The sequence below is a fragment of the Macrobrachium nipponense genome, chromosome 32, assembly GCF_015104395.2.
Source record: "Macrobrachium nipponense isolate FS-2020 chromosome 32, ASM1510439v2, whole genome shotgun sequence".
NCBI lineage: Eukaryota > Metazoa > Arthropoda > Malacostraca > Decapoda > Palaemonidae > Macrobrachium > Macrobrachium nipponense.
In genome coordinates this window covers 11,423,635-11,443,557 of record NC_061094.1, presented here as the reverse complement: position 1 = coordinate 11,443,557, position 19,923 = coordinate 11,423,635, and the positions used below count along the sequence as shown (strand labels likewise).

At 44.8% G+C, this 19,923-nt stretch overlaps 1 protein-coding gene across 1 annotated transcript in view; it reads left to right on the top strand.

The window, feature by feature from the left end:
* The window catches only part of LOC135207214 (HEAT repeat-containing protein 1-like), a 333,967-nt gene extending 314,275 nt beyond the window's left edge, over positions 1 to 19,692 (top strand). The window contains exons 23-24 of the mRNA XM_064238825.1: positions 19,046 to 19,210; positions 19,439 to 19,692. Coding sequence (XP_064094895.1) covers positions 19,046 to 19,210; positions 19,439 to 19,645 — 372 coding nt within the window. The 3' untranslated portion in view covers positions 19,646 to 19,692. The remainder of the gene's footprint in view (positions 1 to 19,045; positions 19,211 to 19,438) is intronic.
* Positions 19,693 to 19,923: the final 231 nt, after the last annotated feature.

The following is a 19,923-nucleotide window of genomic DNA, read 5'->3' as shown; positions in this document are numbered from 1 at the left end:
CCACAGAATAAGAATACAGGTATCAAGTGACTGGCTCAAAAGCATTGGGCCGGACCAGCTGAACTTGATAGCACCTCACCACCTTCAATTGTAAAACTTTTGAGTGATGCAACTCATCTTGGTTAATGAACCAACTTCCATTTACACCTGACTTTGTAACTGTTGGGTGGAAGGATGCTAGAGAACCCTCAAGTATTATTATGAGGAAAGTAAATTATGCAGATCTAGTTATAAGAAGTTCTCCATATCTGATCATTCACCCACATACAAGTACATATTGCCAAGAACACCAATTTTTAATGTATGAGGGAGAGGAATCTTGGGCCCTACAAATTTATGTCAGATCAGAAGGTTCTACTTAGGAAGTTCAGTTTTCAGTAGTCATAGTGAAGTAGCTGGCTCTCATCAACTGTTTTCTTTTACAACTCTTTAATGGGCTAATCTGTTTAACACAACTAACATAGCTGTTTGTTGTTCTTGGTTAATACTCTGGAACTTTTCATTGATATTCAGAGTATACAAAAGGTCATTAAAGAAGGATTTTACTTTCTATATCTATAAACTTTTTCATCTCATGTCCTGCTGTAGAATGGGATGTAGTATAAGATAAAGGGTATCTTATTCCCATACCTCACAACACTGTTGTTCTTTATATGTATCTGTATTTTATTTTCCACATTAGAGTGAGCAACTTACCAATATTATTTCATCAGCTTTCAGAAAAAACCATAAAAAACTGTAGCGTTATTTTACATTTGGCTTAATTTTTCTGCAATCCTGCAGCTTAGGTTGGTTGATGATATTAGTGCCAGGCTTACAGGATAATGGCCTCTCAGTGGAAGAGTGCCTTATTTTTCATATACCCTCCCTTCTAAGTTGCTATTCATTCAGCTCTTATGTGTATTAAAATATTGTATAATAGTTACAAACCATTGTCTAACATTTAGATAACACCTTACCCCATTCCGACTGAATTCAAAAGGTATCAAGATGTTAGGAAATTCTTGTTTCCCGCTTGGAAATACAGTTATACAAGATTTCTTTTTTTTTATTTTTTTATTTCTTAATCAGTCTCCCATGCAAGTGGTAACCTATAGTAAGCAGTATTGTATATTAATGAAGTTAACTTTAGTTTTATAAATTTTGGTGTTTTAATATGTTGAATAATCTTTCATGTATCATCCAAAAAATTCTAGATTCAGTATTGCTACATTTCCGATTTGTTAGTTTTACATTCACAAAGCAAACATTTGGGTAATCAACAGCTGCTGGCACAGATACTAAGGTCATTTTTTTCTGTGGTTAAAGATTTTAAGTGTTGTCAGCATAGAACAGTAATCGAAGTCTTTATAATGCAGGGGAAGAAAAAACAAAGTCCTAAAATGAGAAATTGCATTAGTGTTCCTGATTTTCTTCTGTATAACTTTCCACAGCAATAATCTAATAATACTTTGTAATAACAGTAATGTTTCTTTCAGGTATTTGGTGCAGGAGAGGAAGCTGCACAAAAAACAGCTGTTCTTTTGAAGTATGTCTTAGATACTCTGAAGACTATTTTCCTTCATGATTCTGTAAAATTTACAAATCAGGAACGCTTCCAAATGATGTTGCATCCTTTGATTAATCAGGTATTTAAATTTTAATTATTACAGATTAATTTTTAAATTAGAATTAAAGTTATCAGGATAATAATGTTTTATAGTGACAGCGTATAAAACATATAATTATCATATGTACCTAATATTCTGGCATATAAGATGTGCTTTTCCTTAAAAAAAAAAAAATAAAAAAATTGAAATTCAAGGTGCACCTTATATGGTGAATGTCTAATGTACAAGTATAGCCTATAGGGTATGAGCAACACATTGTCTGTAGCAATAATGGAGCTCAAGTCATTCAGTGTAATGAGCATTGTACAGTGGTCCCCCCGTATTCGTGGGGGATGCGTACCAGACGACGACGACGAACACCCCCCCCCCCCCCCCCCCCCCCGCACCCCCCCCCCCCCCCCCCCCCCCCCCCCCCCCCCCCCCCCCGCGAATGTTTGGAACCCCTATAAAAACGCTAAAAACAGCCTATTTTGTTAGTTAAAACTTAAGAAAAACCACTAAAAATTTTCATACTCTGTTTTTTTAATAGTTTTATCACAAAAAAGTGCATTTTATGATGAAATTGATAACAAAAACCAGGAATTTGTGGATATTTCTCATAGAAAAATACTGCGAATGCGCGAATTCTCCGCGAATAATGCAGGGAAACATTCCCGAGAGAAATCCGCGAATCCGGAGAACGCGAATACGGGGGGTCCACTGTAATCACCATAAAAATTAAACAAGCCTTGGAGTCAGCTTCTTGAACTGCTGTCATTTTGTTTGTTTGTATGGTGTTTTTACGTTGCATGGAACCAGTGGTTATTCAGCAACGGGACCAACGGCTTTATTTGACTTCTGAACCACGTCAACAGTGAACTTTTATCACCAGAAATACACGTCTCTCACACCTTGATGGAATGCCCGAGAATCGAACTCATGGCCACTGAGGTGTGCTGTCATTTTGTAGGCAAAAAGCCATAACCAGTCATCCAAGTCTTCTGTCTACTGCAAATTTTTTGGCTTGTCTAATACAGTTACTTTGGTTTTTTTTTTATTTATACTGTATACGTCCCCTTAAACATGCCAGCATTTATGAATAAATTTTACCCATTTTCTTTAAGGTTTTTGAGAAGCTGCTCTAACCATCTTTGTAGTTTCTTGAAGATAATAACCTGCTACCAGCATTACAGTTTGTTTTTTGAAGACCTTGGTGCTTCTTGTGTGATGTACTCTTGTCAATATCTACCATCTTGCAGAGTGCTCTTGATGAGGGTGCTTGGTCAGTTAAGATTTTGGTGCAGCCTTTGACCATGTGAATCATGAAGCACCTGTCGCCAAGCCAGACTCAGGAATTAACGAAGCTTATATTAATATTTCTAAAGAATTTTTAATGGCAGAATCTAGAGGGTCTGTGTTGATGGCCAGTAGATTTAGCAGGGCCATTTCTGGCATTCCTTACAGTAGTCTTCTTGGGACCTTTACTATTTTTTATGTATACTAGTGTCATATGGCAAGTTCTGGTGAACAATTTTTTTCCTTATTTCTTAGATTGACTTTCTTCACCGTGGATAAAATTTTAACATGCTGGTTGAAATAATAACAGCCATTACATCATTATATATCTACAGATAAGATTGATTATATCAAGACCAATTTGCTCTAAAGGCCTTGTTAACAGAGGCAATTATTGGAACGGTTTTACAGTATGGTAGAATTGCAACAACCTCTAACTGTTATGGGAATGGCAATGTGTACAATATCAATTAATATAAAGGGTATACCTTCTACATGGGAAAAATAGTGAATCATAAATCCAAAACAAGGGGTAATACTTCCTTTCCCTTCCCACAGACATATGTATCTAGAACTTAATTAATATGATAGCATCTACTTTACACACACTCATACATAATCACCAGCTTCAAGAGGCTACTCTGACTGGGTCACATGTTAGGGAAACATCATCAATTACTAAGAGAATCTCATTCTTTATGCAGAGGGGGTAATGTTCGGTACTTTTCAGTGGAAAACCAAGGTTTTCTGCCTGTCCTCTTGCTTCTTAGTGTTTGACCCCTTATTTGTGATCAAAGTTCCAGGAGAAGCTGAAGGTTCCGTTTTGTTCCCACCCTTGACCATTTTTCAGAATTGTCCATTAGACTGATGTTCTTCTTCGTTGGATATGACAGGAACTGCCTTGTTATATGAAAGACCTCGATTAAAATGCAACTAATGAAAAAGTGACAAAAGAGAGACCATCCACAGATCAAGTCATAACTGCTAATATTAGAAAACTGAAACCTACCACCACAAACCATTCTTATCTAAAAGAAGTAAATCCCTGGCAGAAGCAGACATCCACTTTGGAAAATAGAATTGTAGTAAAGGATATATAAATGACCTACAACAGGTTGCATTGATTTCCTCAAAAGTTAACACAGAAAATAGTTAAAGCTTCAGACTCGTTCAGCAAAGTCCCACCCACCTGAAAGGGAGGATGGGATTGAAAATCTGTAGATTTGCTTAACACCATTTCCTGATCTGCCTTGTCCTGATTGAGGCTGAGAATAACTTCATTTCACATAACTAGAGACTTTACTACACCTAAGAGTGTTGCTTCATTGCCAAACTGAACAATCTTGTTCTCCAGGCCAACAACTGTATCACTTGTATACAGTAATACCGTTCTTACGCGAGGTTAGGTTCCAGACCCCCTCGCGTAAGGGAAAGTTTCGCGTAAGTTTGGCTCGGTCTCTAAAATGCTAGTAAATGCTTGCTTCTAGAGTTGAACACCGAATATGACCCTAATCATGCTTCTTAAGTATCTAGCTAACTTTTAAATGAAATTAAAGTTACTGTAAATTGATTTAAAAGTTGAATACATTACCCTTAAAAAAAAAGAAATAACTGGTTGGCAAAGTTACAGTGAAATAACTGGTTGGCGTAAAAATAGTTACAGTAACTGCTCTGTACATATGTATCTATTTTCATACATATACTAACGTTACCCCTAATTCACGGGATTCCATTTTATTTTTCCCTCAGAGTAAAAGAATTTTTGTTTGCATCACTAGGTAAACTTCATGTGTCTGTTAATAACAAGGCTACAAAATTCAATCAATTTTTTAAAATCATGTACTAGTGTGAGGTTACTATGAGAGAGAGAGAGGAGAGAGAGAGAGAGAGAGAGAGAGAGAGAAGAGAGAGAGAGAGAGAGAGAGAAATACGTACGTCATGTGAGGTAAAACTCTGGAGGGGTATCATCTTTAACCCTGGATAGGAAACTCATATTATCCTAGAACGGAATTATGTAAAAAGATCTGCATTAAGATGTAGTTTACTGTCATATCAGAAATGTTATTTCTCCTCTCTCTTCTCTCTACTCTCCTCTCTCTCTCTCTCTCTTCTCTTTCTCCTTCATCCTCTATCTTCTCCTCTCTCACTCGCCTTCGCAAACAATTTATGAAAATATTTACAAAAAATACAAACTACACTATATACACAAAAATTGAGGGAATCCTTCCTAAAACTACTATTTATAAAATGTGACTGCCAGAAAAGGTGTTGGACCCATAGAGGTCAAAATCAGAAAGAGAAAAAAAAAAGGGAAAGTTTTTTGGCCCCAAAAATTGTCAAAATTTCACCAATTTTTTTGGTACCTAAATGAAATAGTAGGTGGCTAATGTTTTTTATAGAATAAACTCATATAATCCTAGAACAAAATTATGTAAAAAGATCTGCACTAAGATGTAATTTACCGTCATATCAGAAATGTTACTCTCTCTCTCTCTCTCTCTCTCTCTCTCTCTCTCTCTCTCTCTCTCTCTCTCGCCCGCCTTCCCTCTTCCCTAGCACTCTCTCTCTCTCTCTCTCTCTCTCTCTACAGTGTGTTGATGATTTATTGACATAAGCTGATGTAATCTGTCACCAGAAAAGGCACGGACCCACTACTTACCACCCCCTCTCTCCCCCTCTTGTATCGTAATCATTTCAAAGTCATCTCCCTCACCTCCAACCCTTCGTTACACAAACTTGAGCTTCTTGCCATAAGGTGTCAGCAACCTCTAAATTATCATTAACATCACTTTCTAATTCCATTAGAAGTTAGTTGATGACATCCATGCCCAGAGAATACTGCCTGCTGGCCACTGTTGATGAGAAATGCAAAAAAATGCAAAAACTGAGAAATTGGCATTCGAAGGAAATTGTACCAAATGGCAATATAAGGCATCTCGGCCACAACCAATGGCATGCATAATGTACGCACTCTATCTACCTACAGTTTCCAACAATGCAAAACTATCCCAGAGTCAACAGTGTTAGACAGGAAATCACTACTTGATAACTTTGCCTTTGTATCCCACACATGTTCAAAACAAACAATTACTCAGAGAAGGGGAAAGGACAAAGGCAAGGCAAACACATGTTTTGACATGATTGTAGTGTGTGTTCTGCTAGCCTCTTGTAGGTCGATGACACCCAGATTCGAGATAGACGATGATTTATGGGAAAAAAACATGTTTTTTTAAACTCCTCGGGTCATGCTCGACCCGTTGCACCTATTCAGGGTTAAAAAGTGCAAATAGGACTCCATCTTCTGAAAGTATGTGCTGTAATTACGTAACATAGTATATACAGATTGTACCAGCAATTTCCCCCCAGGTTAAGATAGTAATTTTCGCAGAATGACAACTCTGTATGTCTCTTGATATGTTTTACTGGTTGATCATGAAGGTCTTACATAGTGACAAACACTGTGATTGTTCCGACACGGCATACAAACCTTCGGTCCTTTTACAATAGGAAGGTACTAGCGGCAGCTGGATAGGTCGTAAGCTTTCGAACAAGGGGTTCGGTAGTTAACTGCTTGTCCGACAGGCGCGCACGCGACTGGGAGGTAAACAAATCACTTTTGCTTTCGGCCTCACAGCGAGTGGACGTGTGTGTTCTACGCTCTCTGCCCGCTTCTCGTCGTTTGCTTTCCTTGGTTGTATGGTTGTGTTTCGTGTTAGTGTGAATCATTGTAAGTACAATCATTCTTTCTTTCATCATCATTAATTTGATATTGATCGATTATGGATTCTCCACGCCCCGCTACTCTCCGGAGATTGTGTCCGGGTACCGAAGGGCGTAAATGCGGGAAGTTCCGCTCCTTCCCAGAAATTGATCCCCATATTTTGTGCGCTCGGTGTCGGGGGCGCGAATGTACCCGCGCCGAGCCCTGTGAAGTGTGTATGTCTTGGTCGGAGGTGCAGTGGGGCTTGTACGAAGGCAGGAAGAAGCGAAGGCCTACAAAGGAGTCGTCGGAGAGCTCTTCCGCGACTCCTTTTATTACGGACACTTCGTCTTCTTTCCTGCGCCTGCTCAGACTCCCACGTTTGGCGCCTTCCCCTGCGGGGGGGGTTTCTAGGTCCTTCTCCTCACCCGATCTGTCGAGTGTGGAGGAGGGCGCGAGATACCCCGACGTTGAGTTGTACTCTGGGTCCTCTATCCGTTCGTCTACATCGCACGGACGGGTAGAGGATCCTGCTAATCACCCGACCTTTGCTTCCTCAGGTGCTGTTGCTACGAAGGATGACCTCGGACAGGTGTGGGCATCGTTGGGTCTGCAGGGCGTGCCGAGTGTCCAGGGGGCTGCTCCTATACCATCTCGCTGGCTCTGTTGCGGTCACGCACGCTACGGTGACAACCACTACCACGACCCTGTCAACCCCTGGCTATGCTTCACCTCCTCATCTGGTGTATTCCCCGCACGCGGTGTCTGTCACACCAACTCCATCGGTGCAGGGGCCGATCGCCGTACCACGGGGGAGTGTGATGCCGCCGCCTGGGTTTGCCGTGCTGCCTCGACCGGACTTCGTGTGCCCGAAGAGCTCGCCCCTGGACCTCCCACCAGTACCTAGGATGTCTGTGCCGCTGGTCCGTCCACCTGGTCTGCCTGTACAGCCTGCCGTACCTGCCGTACCTGCCCAGCCGCTGTTTACTGACGTGATGTTGCCGACTACCGCTGCTGTTCCTGCCGTCTCCACTGCTGTTCCTGTGATGCCTGCACCTGCTGACGTTGTTCCTGTTCGTGGCGCCGCTGCTCCCGATGCCGATCTGTTCAGGACTAGGTGCGTCCGGGGGTCCTGTTGCTTCGGCAACAGCAGCCCCGGCTCCGCCCTGGATGAGAATTTGACATCGGTCCTGAGGAAGCTGACGAAGAGGAAGAGGAGGAAGGTGTCGTCGTCGTCTTCATCGTCTTCTTCGTCGTCTTCGTCGTCTGCCGCCCTCCCATCCCCCCTCCCCCTTCATCTTCTAAGGCTTCACAGCCTAAGAAGAAGAAGGTCGCCTCCTCCCCCCCTAAGAAGTCTCCTTCGGGAGCTTCTAAGGGCCCGTCTCGCTCCGGTGAGACGGGGGGTTCTTCCGCTGGTCATCCTTCTCCTTCGGGAGCAGGGCCCGTCTCTTCTTCCGCAAGGAAGAAGACTACGGGGACCAGAGGGGTGCCGGCTAACACCGGCACTTCCTCGCCTGCTGTTAGTGGTTCTGCCATGGCAGCAGGATCCGTCTCGGCCTCTCGTTCGCGAGAGGTACCGAGTGTACGGTCGCCCACCAGCGACTGTGCAGCTAGGAACCAGACTTCTGAGCCAGCTCAGCGTCAGGTTCACGGCACGGAGCGGAAGACTGGTGACAGCCGCTCACGCGACTCTCACCAGACCAGCTCTCGCTCTCGCGGCGACCAGCTGGCTACCCTGCTGACGTGACGGTCCATGACCGGCCACGGGCTGAGGCTGGGAAGAGGTCCCCCCGTTCGCCGGCGCCAGCCACGGCTGGTACCAGCGACGTGACGTGCCGTGAGGATATGCACCAGTCTCACCGTGACAGTGGAGCTCGCCGGTCGCCTGACCGTCGCTCTCACAGAGAGCGATCGGGTACGGCCACCAGCACCAGCTCTTCTGACACGCGAGACCGGGGCCGCTGTGCTCAGTCCAGCCGTTCTCCACAGCGAGACGGCTCGACCAGGCCTGCAGCTCGATCGCCACCGCGGGTTGGTGATCGCCTGCAGCCCTCCAAGCCCACTGGTTCTGCCAGCGAGCGAGGAGGGAGCGTCAGGTCTGCCTCTCCCATACCTTCAACCTCCTCGGGCTACACCGGGAGGAGCGAGGTATTGAGGAGTGATCGTGAAGGGTGCGCCCCTCATGATCCCACCACGACGCCCTACGTACCAGGCACGGTTCTCGGACCGGCCAGGTCGTATGCGCAAGTGGCTGGAGGAGACCGAGAGGGATCTGTCGCTGTTCCCCCCCTCGAGGGGGGAGGGTCTCGGGAGATGCTCCTGTTCGAGGGACTGGATGGTCCTACTCCTCAGGATGCAGTCACTCCTGAGATTCAGAGGAACTTTGCCGAGGTAATTCTCTGATTTGTCAGCACAACGACCTCGGGGAAGGATCGCCGCTCCCACCTTCCGAGCCCACGTCCAGGCTCGAGTCGTTCTGGGGCCTGAAGAGGGAACCCAGACCGACGGTGGGACTGCCGCGATCGGAGCTTGCCGACTCAGTGCTGGACCAGGTAGAGTCTCTTGTCTCCGGACAAGACGGTTCTCTCAAGTCTGGCAGGTCGAGCAAGCTGCTTCCACCTCCTCTACTGCGACAGCGGCGTTTCTACGTGCCGTCTGAAGACCGATGCCCCGCCCAAACAGGTGAACCCGGAGTTAGCCAGGCTAACGCCCGGTGTGTGTCTGCAGCAGCTCCTGTCAGAGAACCTATGGTTCTCGCAGCAAGAAGCACTCGGCCTGGAATCCACTGCCATGGCAGCTTTCCAGGCCGTCTCCTGGATAGACCTGTGGTCCCTCACGGTGTCTAAGGTCGCAGCCAACTCCGGGGGAATTTCTCCCGAAGATGACTCGGCCTTCAGGAGACTTTGCCAGTCTGGGGGAAGAGCCATCTCCTTCCTTGCCCACCAGACGGTAAACCTGTGGGCCAACCTGGTTCTCCGACGTAGGGACGCTGTCCTTACTCGAGTTTCCAGGGTGGCTGGGGTGGCGGAAGCGGCATTGGGACTTCGCAATGGACCGTTACGGAGTTCCACGTCTCTCTTCCCAGGAGAGATGGTGGACGCTGTGGTGGACGGACGGCGCACTGATGACAGTGACCGTCTGGTACACCAGGCAGTTTCGAAGGCTTCTGGGCAGCCTCGAACTGCGGCCAAGCCAAAGAGCTCGGCTAGCGCTTCCACGGTGGCTAAGACGGTAGTCGCGTCGAAGCCCCGTGGAAAGACTCTGTCTTCTTCGACTTCTGCAAAGGGGGGCCGTAAACCAGCCCACCCTCCTTCTCGCGAGGAGGCTCTGGGAAGAAGTTGAAGAAAGGGGGGAAACGCTAGGGACAGCGTTCCCCCTCACCTGCTGCCGGAAGTGGGGGGGTGCCTGGCCAGCCATTGGGCAACAAATTGGCAGCGCTACGGCGCCGGGACCTGGATAGTAGATGTCCTTCGGGAGGGATATCTATTACCCTTCGAATCTCGGCCACCCCTCACCTCCAACCCGGTCCAACAGCAGTCGTACGTTCCAGGATCTTCGAAGGACGTAGCATTGAGACAGGAGATCAAGACCATGCTGAGCGGAAACGAACTGTAGAGATCGTCATGGATCAGTCACCGGCTTCTACAGTCGACGGTTTTCCTGGTGGAAAAGTCTACGGGGGGCTGGCGCCCGGTGATAGATCTCTCTCCCCTGAACCGGTTTGTTCGCCACCAGACCCGGTTCACGATGGAGACGGCACGCTCCGTGCTCAAAAAAAGACTCCATCAGGGAGAACGATTTCATGCTTTCAGTGGACTTGAAGGATGCGTATTTCCAAATACCCATTCATCAGTCCTCCAGAAAGTACCTCCGCTTCATTCCCACTCCCGACGGGACGGTGTACCAATTCAGGGCACTTTGCTTCGGTCTCTCAACCGCCCCACAGGTGTTCACGCGAGTGTTCACTCTGGTGTCTGCTTGGGCCCATTCGCACGGGATACGTCTGATGAGGTATCTCGACGATTGGTTAGTCCTGGCGAGCTCCCGCTCGCAGTTGCTACAGGACAGGGATCGGCTACTCGAGTTCTGTCGCGATCTGGGGATCGTTGTGAACTTCGAGAAGTCCGATCTCGAGCCCAAGCAGAGGATGAAGTACCTGGGTATGCTGATCGACACGGTAGCAGGGCGAGTCTTCCCCGCAGACTCGCGGATCAGCAGATTCAGGGAGGCAGCCAACCAGTTCCTGTCTCAGCAGGAACAGGTAGCTCAGCGATGGCAAGTCGTGATCAGACACCTGTCGTCACTCGAGACGTTAGTCCCTCACGGGCGTCTTCCACCTGCGGTCTCTTCAGTGGAGGCTAAAGGAGAGTTGGTCACAGGCAACGGATCCCCCAAGCTTTCCAGTGTCGCTGACACCGGAGGTTGAGGCAGGACCTAGCCTGGTGGCTGAACGACAGGAACCTCTTAAAGGGAGTGCCTCTGTGCACTCCCCCCCCGGAGATGCAGCTGTTCTCAGACGCATCGACCGAGGGGTGGGGCGCACACCTGGAGGAGTTGCTGACTTCAGGAGTGTGGGACGAGAACGACAAGCACCTTCACATCAATGTACTGAAACTCAAGGCAGCGTTTCTCGCGCTCCAAGAATTTCAGGACCGCTTGATGGGACACTCAGTGGTGTTGATGTGCGACAACACCACGGCACGTATGGCCTACGTCAACAAAACAGGGGGGCCTAGTGTCTCTCCCGTTGTACCAGTTGACTCGGCAGGTGCACGAGTGGGCGAGGCACACTCAATAGAGCTGTCGGCACGCTACATTTCCAGGGAAGAGGAATGTAGTAGCAGACAAGCTCAGCCGTCGGGATCAGGTGATAGGGACCGAGTGGTCTCTACACCAGGACGTGGCGGAAAGGCTCTTCGACCTGTGGGGGCGACCAGTCGTGGATCTGTTCGCCACCCGGCACAACAGAACAAAACATTCCGGTTTTCTTTTCAGCCGTGCCGGACCCATGGGCAGCTGCAGAGGACGCTCTTCAACAACCCGTGCATCAACCTCTTCGTCTACGCCTTTCCCCCCATTCAGCCTGATTCGCAAGGTGATCAGTCGAGCACTGGTCACCCCAAATCTCAGGATGATCCTGGTGGCTCCCAAATGGCCACAGGCCATTTGGTATCCGGACCTGCTGGCTCTTCTCGCAGAAGAACCGAGAGAGATTCCCCCTTGGCACAACCTTCTCGCCCAGCCACACGTCGAGCGGATACCACCAAGCAGTCCAGTCCCTACGACTTCACGGCTGGCTGTTATCCACCATCTCTTGCGAACGAGAGGTTTTCTCGTAGCCGGCAGCAAACAGAGATGGCTGGAAACGTCCGTCAGTCCTCTGCAGCTGTGTACCAGGGGAAGTGGGCCGTCTTCTGTGGTTGGTGTCGTAGACGGGGTATATCTCCTCTCAGAGCCACTCTTCAGCAGGTAGCGGATTTCCTCGTTTTTCTTCGCAGAGAGAAGCTCCTCTCAGTCCCCACAGTCAAAGGATATAGAGCCGCCCTGGCACTTGTCCTGAAACTGAGGGGATTGGATATCTCGAACTCGTTCGAGATCTCCTTGCTCATGAGGAGTTCGAAAGGTCTTGCCCACCAGGGAACTCAGGCCCCCTGCGTGGGATGTGATCTCGTCCTTAGGAGTTTGACTCGAAGACCCTTCGAGCCACTCCGAGAGTCGTTAGACAGGGATCTGACCCTCAAGACCCTCTTCTTGCTGGCCCTGGCTCGGCGAAGAGAGTAGGGGAAACTTCATGGTCTTTCCTTCGATGTACGACACTCCAGGGGATGGGGATCTGTGACGCTCGATTTCGTCCCGAACTTCGTTGCGAAGACTCAGAAACCTTCGGTCCCTGATGACAGGTTCGAGTCTTTCACGATTCCCTCCCTAATGGACTTCACCGATAATGATGCGGATGAGATGCTGCTTTGTCCTGTGAGGGGGCTACGGCGCTATCTGAAGAAAACTCGACACCTCAGGCCTGAGTGTCGACGCCTCTTCGTTAAGCACCGGCGGGGGTAACCAAGAAAGAAGCACCAAGAACACACTTTCGTTCTGGCTGCGTGAGGTCATTGCAGGAGGGAGGGTATGAGGCTGATGGTAGTGACGACAATCCGTACGTCCTGTCCGAGAGCTCACGAAGCCAGAAGTATTGGCCCCTCGTTGGTTTGGCGTTTCGTGAAGAACTTCTCCGTGGCGCAGGTCCTGAAGGCAGGTGTCTGGTCTAACCAGACTACCTTCCTCTCTACCTCGGGATATTGCCCACAGGTCCTTGGATACCTTTTCCTTTGACCCGTGGTGGCTGCTCAACAAGTTGTGTAGCTAACCCAGACCCTCGCAGGCTGAACAGCATCGAGTCCTGGTGTGACTGTGCGGATGGATGTGTGAATGAGTGAGTGACTGGCTTTCTCTTCCCATCTTTTCCTCCTCCTTCTACCTGTGGGCAGAGGGCCACGGTCGTCACTACGCTGATGAGGACGAGATGCAGGTGAGCTATATGACAGAGCCCCATCCTATCCCTTTACTATGGATCGGAGCAGAATATCCACCACTTCCTCCTACCAAGGGGGGGGAAGTGGATGCCAACAAGAGACAAACCCATGACTTTATATTTGCTCCGTGTACAGGAACAAGTTCTTACATTGCTGGTACGAAGAGATACGCTTGCCTCTCTCTTAGTACTCGGTCCAGAGGTCTGACCATTGATCCTGCGCTGCACACCCCGATCAATCGGACAGAGGCTTGGATCCCTCCCTCGCATCTTACGACCAGGAGGCATTCCAAGGTTGGGCGAACACCAGTCTGTTCACAAAGACTCAGATTCCTCCCACCCAAGAAGTGAGTCTTCCTATTGTAAAAGGACCGAAGGTTTGTATGCCGTGTCGGAACAAATGACAATTTGTCCAAAATTGCATTTTTCCTAACTATACAATTCTGAGGTCCTTTTACACATAGTCCCACCTCATGCCACCCCTCCCCCACTTCTGCAGTTTTTTTTGTCTTGGGCCAAAAGCAAAATGGATTTGTTTACCTCCAGTCGCGCCTGCGCGCGCCTGTTCGGACAAGCAGTTAACTACCGACCCCTTGTTCGAAAGCTTACGACCTATCCAGATGCCGCTAGTACCTTACCTGATTTTAAAAGGACCTCAGGTGTGTATAGGTATTAGGAAAAATGCAATTTTGGACAAATTGTCATATTACATACTGCCTTTATATGGGGGGTATGGCAAAAAAATGTACATGGGTTACAAAAACACATGGTAACCAATTGGAAAATTTTTATTTTAGGGGGCAATCTTTGATACCTGGACTCTTCTCCCATCTGCTGAATGCAAAATCTGCAATAGAAAAGAAGAATAAATAAAAAAGGGCATTTTCGTATGCATGCCATCCAAAAAAACTGCTACTGCTTTAAAACTATCAGAGATAGGAAGCTAAACCTAGTCTCATTTAATAGCTAAAGAGTGTGTCAACAATCTCCTCAAAACAAAATTTGTACTTTAGAGGGAAATAAAGTTATTATTTTGCGTTTAAATTTGTAATAAAAAAATAAAAATCTGTTACGTAAATAATGTAATTTTAAATAAAGAAAAGAGAAACATTTTCAAAGATTGGTTCTGAGCAAGTTATAGAACTTTTAAAGACGAATACAATGGAAAAAAAATTGTGAAAAATCGGATAAAAAACTAACGAAGAAGTAGTGGTTTAAAGGACAATAACTCACTTTTGAGAGAAAATGGCATTTAAGTTGACACATCCCCACCCCGGAGACTAGTATGCTCCAGCAGAGCAGCTATTGTACACCTTCTTTTTCTTTTTTTTAATACTGATCTTTCTACGCATTGAACTGGTGAGAGTTTGTGTTGGAGCACCAGTGGTGGAGGGAGGCAGTGGTGTGGTGGCGGTCGTATGGCTCGTTGATGGCTGGGGAGGATCAGCTGTTGGTGGTGGAGTAAAATGGCTGACGCTCGTCGCTCTTCCAGTTTCCTCCTTTTCACCTCTCTCGCTTTCTCAACTGCTTCGGCCATCCTCTTGATGTAGCCTTCTTCCTGGGCATTGCAGAAAATGATTTTGCAGTGTAGAGAATCCAGATAAATCTAAAAAAAGCGCCCGATGACCCCCCCGGTGACAGTAGCAGACGAAACACAAGAAACGTCACGCGAGCAAGACGACGCAGACGACCGTCTGCTACGATAGCCTTCAAGGCACTGACTTCCTAAGCTCCATCGCCTACCCGCTACCGTATAGCAGTGGACGAGTTGCTAAACATTATTTTTATTCATGATATATGTATACGTATATAATTCCTTGTATATTTATATTATACGCTGTATAACCTTAATAATAGGGAATAAGAGTGTGATTGTCAAAATAATAACTTATTTGGTTTTTTTAGCAAAAATATTGTAGAAAATAGTTAGAATCAATATATTGCTCTGAAACTCCGGGAGTGGGTTGCCATGACCATGAAGTATTCGATGGTTGATTCACTAAAAATCGACTTTTTTCAAAATATTTCGTTCTTTTTGACGCCCGGTCCCTTATATATATTTTCAAAAATATAAATAGCATACACAGAATCTCCATACTGACTTTACACTTAAAAGCATGAAAACTTATACCAATTGTAGTATAGGCAGTCCCCGGTTTACGACGGGGGTTCTGTTCTTGAGAGGCGTCATAAGCCGGAACGTCATCGAAAATCATAAAAAATCCTAGGAAAACCTTACTTTTAATGCTTTGGGTGCATTAAAAACCATGTAAACTGCATTTGTATTGCATTTTTCATAAAAAAACTTCAAATATTCATTATTTTGCCTTTTTGGAGTCTCATTTCTTGTCAGATCGGTGTCGTAACCCTGGAACATGCGTCGTAAACCTGAAAATAATTTCTGATTAATATAATTGAAAAGTTTTGTGACCTCGGAACGTCGGAAGCTGTTGTAACATGTGAATATCAGGTCTAATCTATTAACAGAAATATGTTGGCTAGACGAAAATCAGAGGATACACAGAACTCAAAAGCAGACTAGCCATGTTCTGTTGAATTTGAATTTAGCCACTCAATGTGTTTTGCATTACATTCTCCACAAATAATGAATGAAGCTTTTGAATCCTGTGAATAAGCCACACTAATCCTTTCCAAGAGAAAGTCATTCATAGAAAATCGTTGGTATTTGGATTATAGTAAACAGCAAAAATGTAAACATTGTTTTACAAAAAAGTTCATGGCAACTTCACACCAAATTTTTCTGACAATGAATATGTTGTCCAGACTTAATGTAAATGTACAGCCATGCCTTGCGTATGTGGGATGTTATGATAAATGAAGTCAAGGATTAAAAACTAGATTGACTTGTTACTACTTACAAGTCTTCTCAGATAAAAACACCAAATTGTAGTTACAGGAACAACTTTGGAGATCAAGAACATTTGGCTCTAGCCCAAAATATTTTGGCAAAGTACTTTTGAAATTTTGTTTACTGTAATGTGTAACAAGCCCAGTGTTCAGCACAATGTCTCCTGAAAGAATCAAAATGAACAACAAAATTAGTAGCAAAACAAATATACTCATAACAGTAACATTGTAAAAATCAGCAGAACAATAAACAATAACAACATTATTTACATAAATTCTGTTGAAATCATATAAACCAGTCACCATATGTCATTGATAAAAGTGCCAGAAGCAACTGGTTGAAAAGATGGGGCTGGCACACCTTGTAAGGCAAATAAGAAATCTGCCAGGTATGCTGGAACAACCGGGGAGAACAGTCAGGATGAATTTAGATATTATATAAAGCTCCAAAGGAAAAGATTGGTAAAGACGAGGCACTTTTCTAATAATCCGCCAAGCAACTTTTGCTTTCACATTAACCTGTTACACACTTTAGAAAAAAAAGTAAAAAAGAAAGGATAAATGTCTTTTTGTACCCTCAGGCAAGGGAACTCAAACCCAAGAGCATGGAAGGCCATGGTACAATGGCCATGGCACAGTCCAAGGTTGGAGAACAAGGTTGTCCCAGGGCTAAAGGTTCCTTCTATCTGCTTCTACCCTAACTTTTCTAGGCATGGTTGTCACACCCTGAAGTGAATGTTGCTAAGAAAGCCACATTAACCCACTACTCCATTTAAGGACTTCATAGAACACAAAAAGGAAGAGATGTTGCTTTGCCCAGTAAGCCTTGAGAGCCTACCTCAAAGGTACAACCCCTCACAGACCAGTCTGTTGGAAACTTTTAATAAGTGTAGGTTGGGAGAAAACAAAATTTTGAGGAATGCCATTTTTCTGAGAGAAGCGATTGTGAGAGCTCTGGACATCGGGGGTGGGGGGGGCCTTTAGTGGTTTTTAAGAAACTCCATTCAGTCATTCAGGTCCTCCGGGCAGGTGCCAGGAGAGGCAGATGAAGTTCTCCGCTTCTATCTCAAGGATTTAGCGCACAAGTCCTTCGATAACTTCGCCTTGTGTCCAGTAGTTGCAGCACAGCAGGTTACATGAGGACATATGGTAGTTCTGTCAGGAAGGGGATCCAGTAGTGGTGGGACAGCAGGTTATGTGAGGACGAAGAGTCCTACAGAAGCTGTGTCAGGAAGGGGGAGGTGACATCGCAGACATCTCATGAGTCTTGGTGACTATGTTTCATTGTGAAACCCTAAAATGTTCATGACTGAGTAGTCAGTAAGTGATACCAGTTTTAATGATCGCTACATGACTCGAAATGAAAATTCCTTTCCACACGAGACTGGCATTTGGTCGCCATTTTGTTCTGACCTGCTCGTTCCCTCCTAGAAAATGTAATCCAACACACTTAAAAATGGCCCTCAATGGAGGGACAAGAGATCACAACAAAAAACTAAACTACGGCAGAAGGCTGATATTACTGAAAAAGGAGGAATTTACATAAACACTGGACTTTAGTTTTAAATTAACTATACGTATTTACATTAAGTTAAGTAGGTCCAGGAACTAATAAGGTGGTTGATTGTCGATCCACTGGAAACACGTGGCTGGGAAATGAGCCAGACACGTATATCAGAATTTTGTGCAAACGGGTTATTCTAATGCTAGAGTTATTCCAAAGGGTTCCCAGTTTCTTCCACAATCAGGCACGGTGTTTGACTGCAAAGAGATTGCATTCTAGCATCAGTACTAAGGCGAGGAGCACATGGGGAATGTTACACACTACTTTCTCTCAATCTAAAAATTTACAAACCACTCAAGGGGCATGAAATGACTGGGAGTTTACACATAAAGGACTATTACGTTGCTTGAATTGACTAGGGGATATTTACTAGCATCACAAGGGAATTAATCATAGCATTGAACCAAAATTGGGGGGAGTGAGAAGCTGAACAGAGAAGGGGGGGAAAGTTGCCTTGGAAGAATAGAAATGAAATACAGACAAAAGGCAAAACAGTTCCCTGGCTGAACTGAAATTTATGCCTCACAGTACCTGGAAATCCTGGGCTTGGTAGTCTTGTCTGCTGATATTCCTGTGCACTATGGAGGTATAAAAATACTTGGGATCCCCCCAGAGGAGGCAGGGGGGAGCAGAATGGGTGAAGTGGAGTCTGCAGGGCTTGAGAAAGTCTGAGGAAGTCCTGCTTCCGAGCGGTTCCGAGACGGAGCTGCTGGGGCCCCATTCTTTTAAAATCTTGCCTGGGTAGGCTCCGTCCTAATCCAAGGTTCCCTGTGGGGGACAAATTCAACAGCCAGTGAGAGCAGTGAGGGTTTTTTCAAGAGAATGGAGGCTTTCAGTTCACATATATATAGGCAAGGGTGAACGAGTCTTGTTATAAAGAGGTCTTAACTTTCCTTGGTTCTGGCGTAAAATCCTGAACAATATGTATATAAATATATTTGTTCAAATATAGACATTCTATGTACAATCTAAATTTTGTTGAGGAGGCTCCCCTCCCACATAAAGATATATAACTGCTCTATATTACAATCCTTTCCAAGAATTGTACCTAGAATAAAATTACTTTCTCTGGCATGCCTCCAAGACAGGAACCAGTCTCAAATTCCCAAGTCTGGGATAGAAAATTCTTCTTTTTGGTATTTACCTAGTCAATCATTACATTAATTTAGTACACATTAAGTAATTAAATCAGTACCTACTTTTAAATCTGTAACAATTAGCACTGAACTGTTGAATGCTCTTAACTTTTTTTCAGTACTGCTTATGAAAATTGAGCACAGTATTTTTAGATTATCAAACGATGTAGCTATGCTTTACGGTAACTTTCATAAAAGTAGTTCATTCAGATGTTTTAACATTGTAACCTTGATAGAGACAGTCAATAAAATATTTGCAAAGATGCAAGAGTCGATTTGGTATATTGTCGTTTGGAATCTTGTAACAAAAATGATAAATATTGTACGTAATATTTGTTAAGGAGTTTCTTTAATTTTTTATAGCTGGAGAATACCAAGATTGGCAAGGAGACATATAAAGATATGATCACCCACCACTTCATCCCCTGTGTCTTGAAATTCACCTCTGCAGTTGGCGATGATTCACTCTGGAAAGAACTGAACCGAGCAATTCTGTTGAAACTTCGAAATGATGATGATGATCCTCTTGTAAGTGATAGTTTTAACATTATGACGACTCTGGCCATCTTGTTTGATATATCAGACAAATCCACTCGGTTACACAATATTATAATAATATATTTGAATTGAAAATTTTGTGCATAATATTAATGCTGAATTTTTTTTATTTACCTCATCTTCACAGTCACATGTAGATATAGAACATTAATTTTACCAACTGGGTTTTACATTCCTAATGTATAATTTTAATTTCAGGTGATCTTAGCAGCACTGGAAACTTTTGAAGCCCTAATTGATGCCTTTGGTGAAGATTACTTACAGCCTCTTCTTGCTGACATAATGCCATACATAACAGAAGTATTTGAAACAGTAGATCCTGAAATAGAAGCTGCCACAAAAGAAATTTACACAAAAATGGAAGCCATATTAGGCGATTCGTTCAGGTCTTATCTTGACAGATAATGATGTACAAACTAATATAAGAAAATCTAAATAAATAAAAACTTGAACTGCACCAGCATTTATTTTCCTTTGGTGTTTACAAAAGGATTAATTTCAAATAATGTAACTTCATCTAAACGTATATGTTGCAGTTTAATACAGACATTCGCTTCATACATACTCATTTTGGCTTCCAAAAACTCTTCCTTTCTTCAGATTTTTGCATAAACTTGCTATCACATTTTGTGATACTCTTCTGTCATACTACCATCACCTGTTTCTTTTACTGTAAAAGTCAA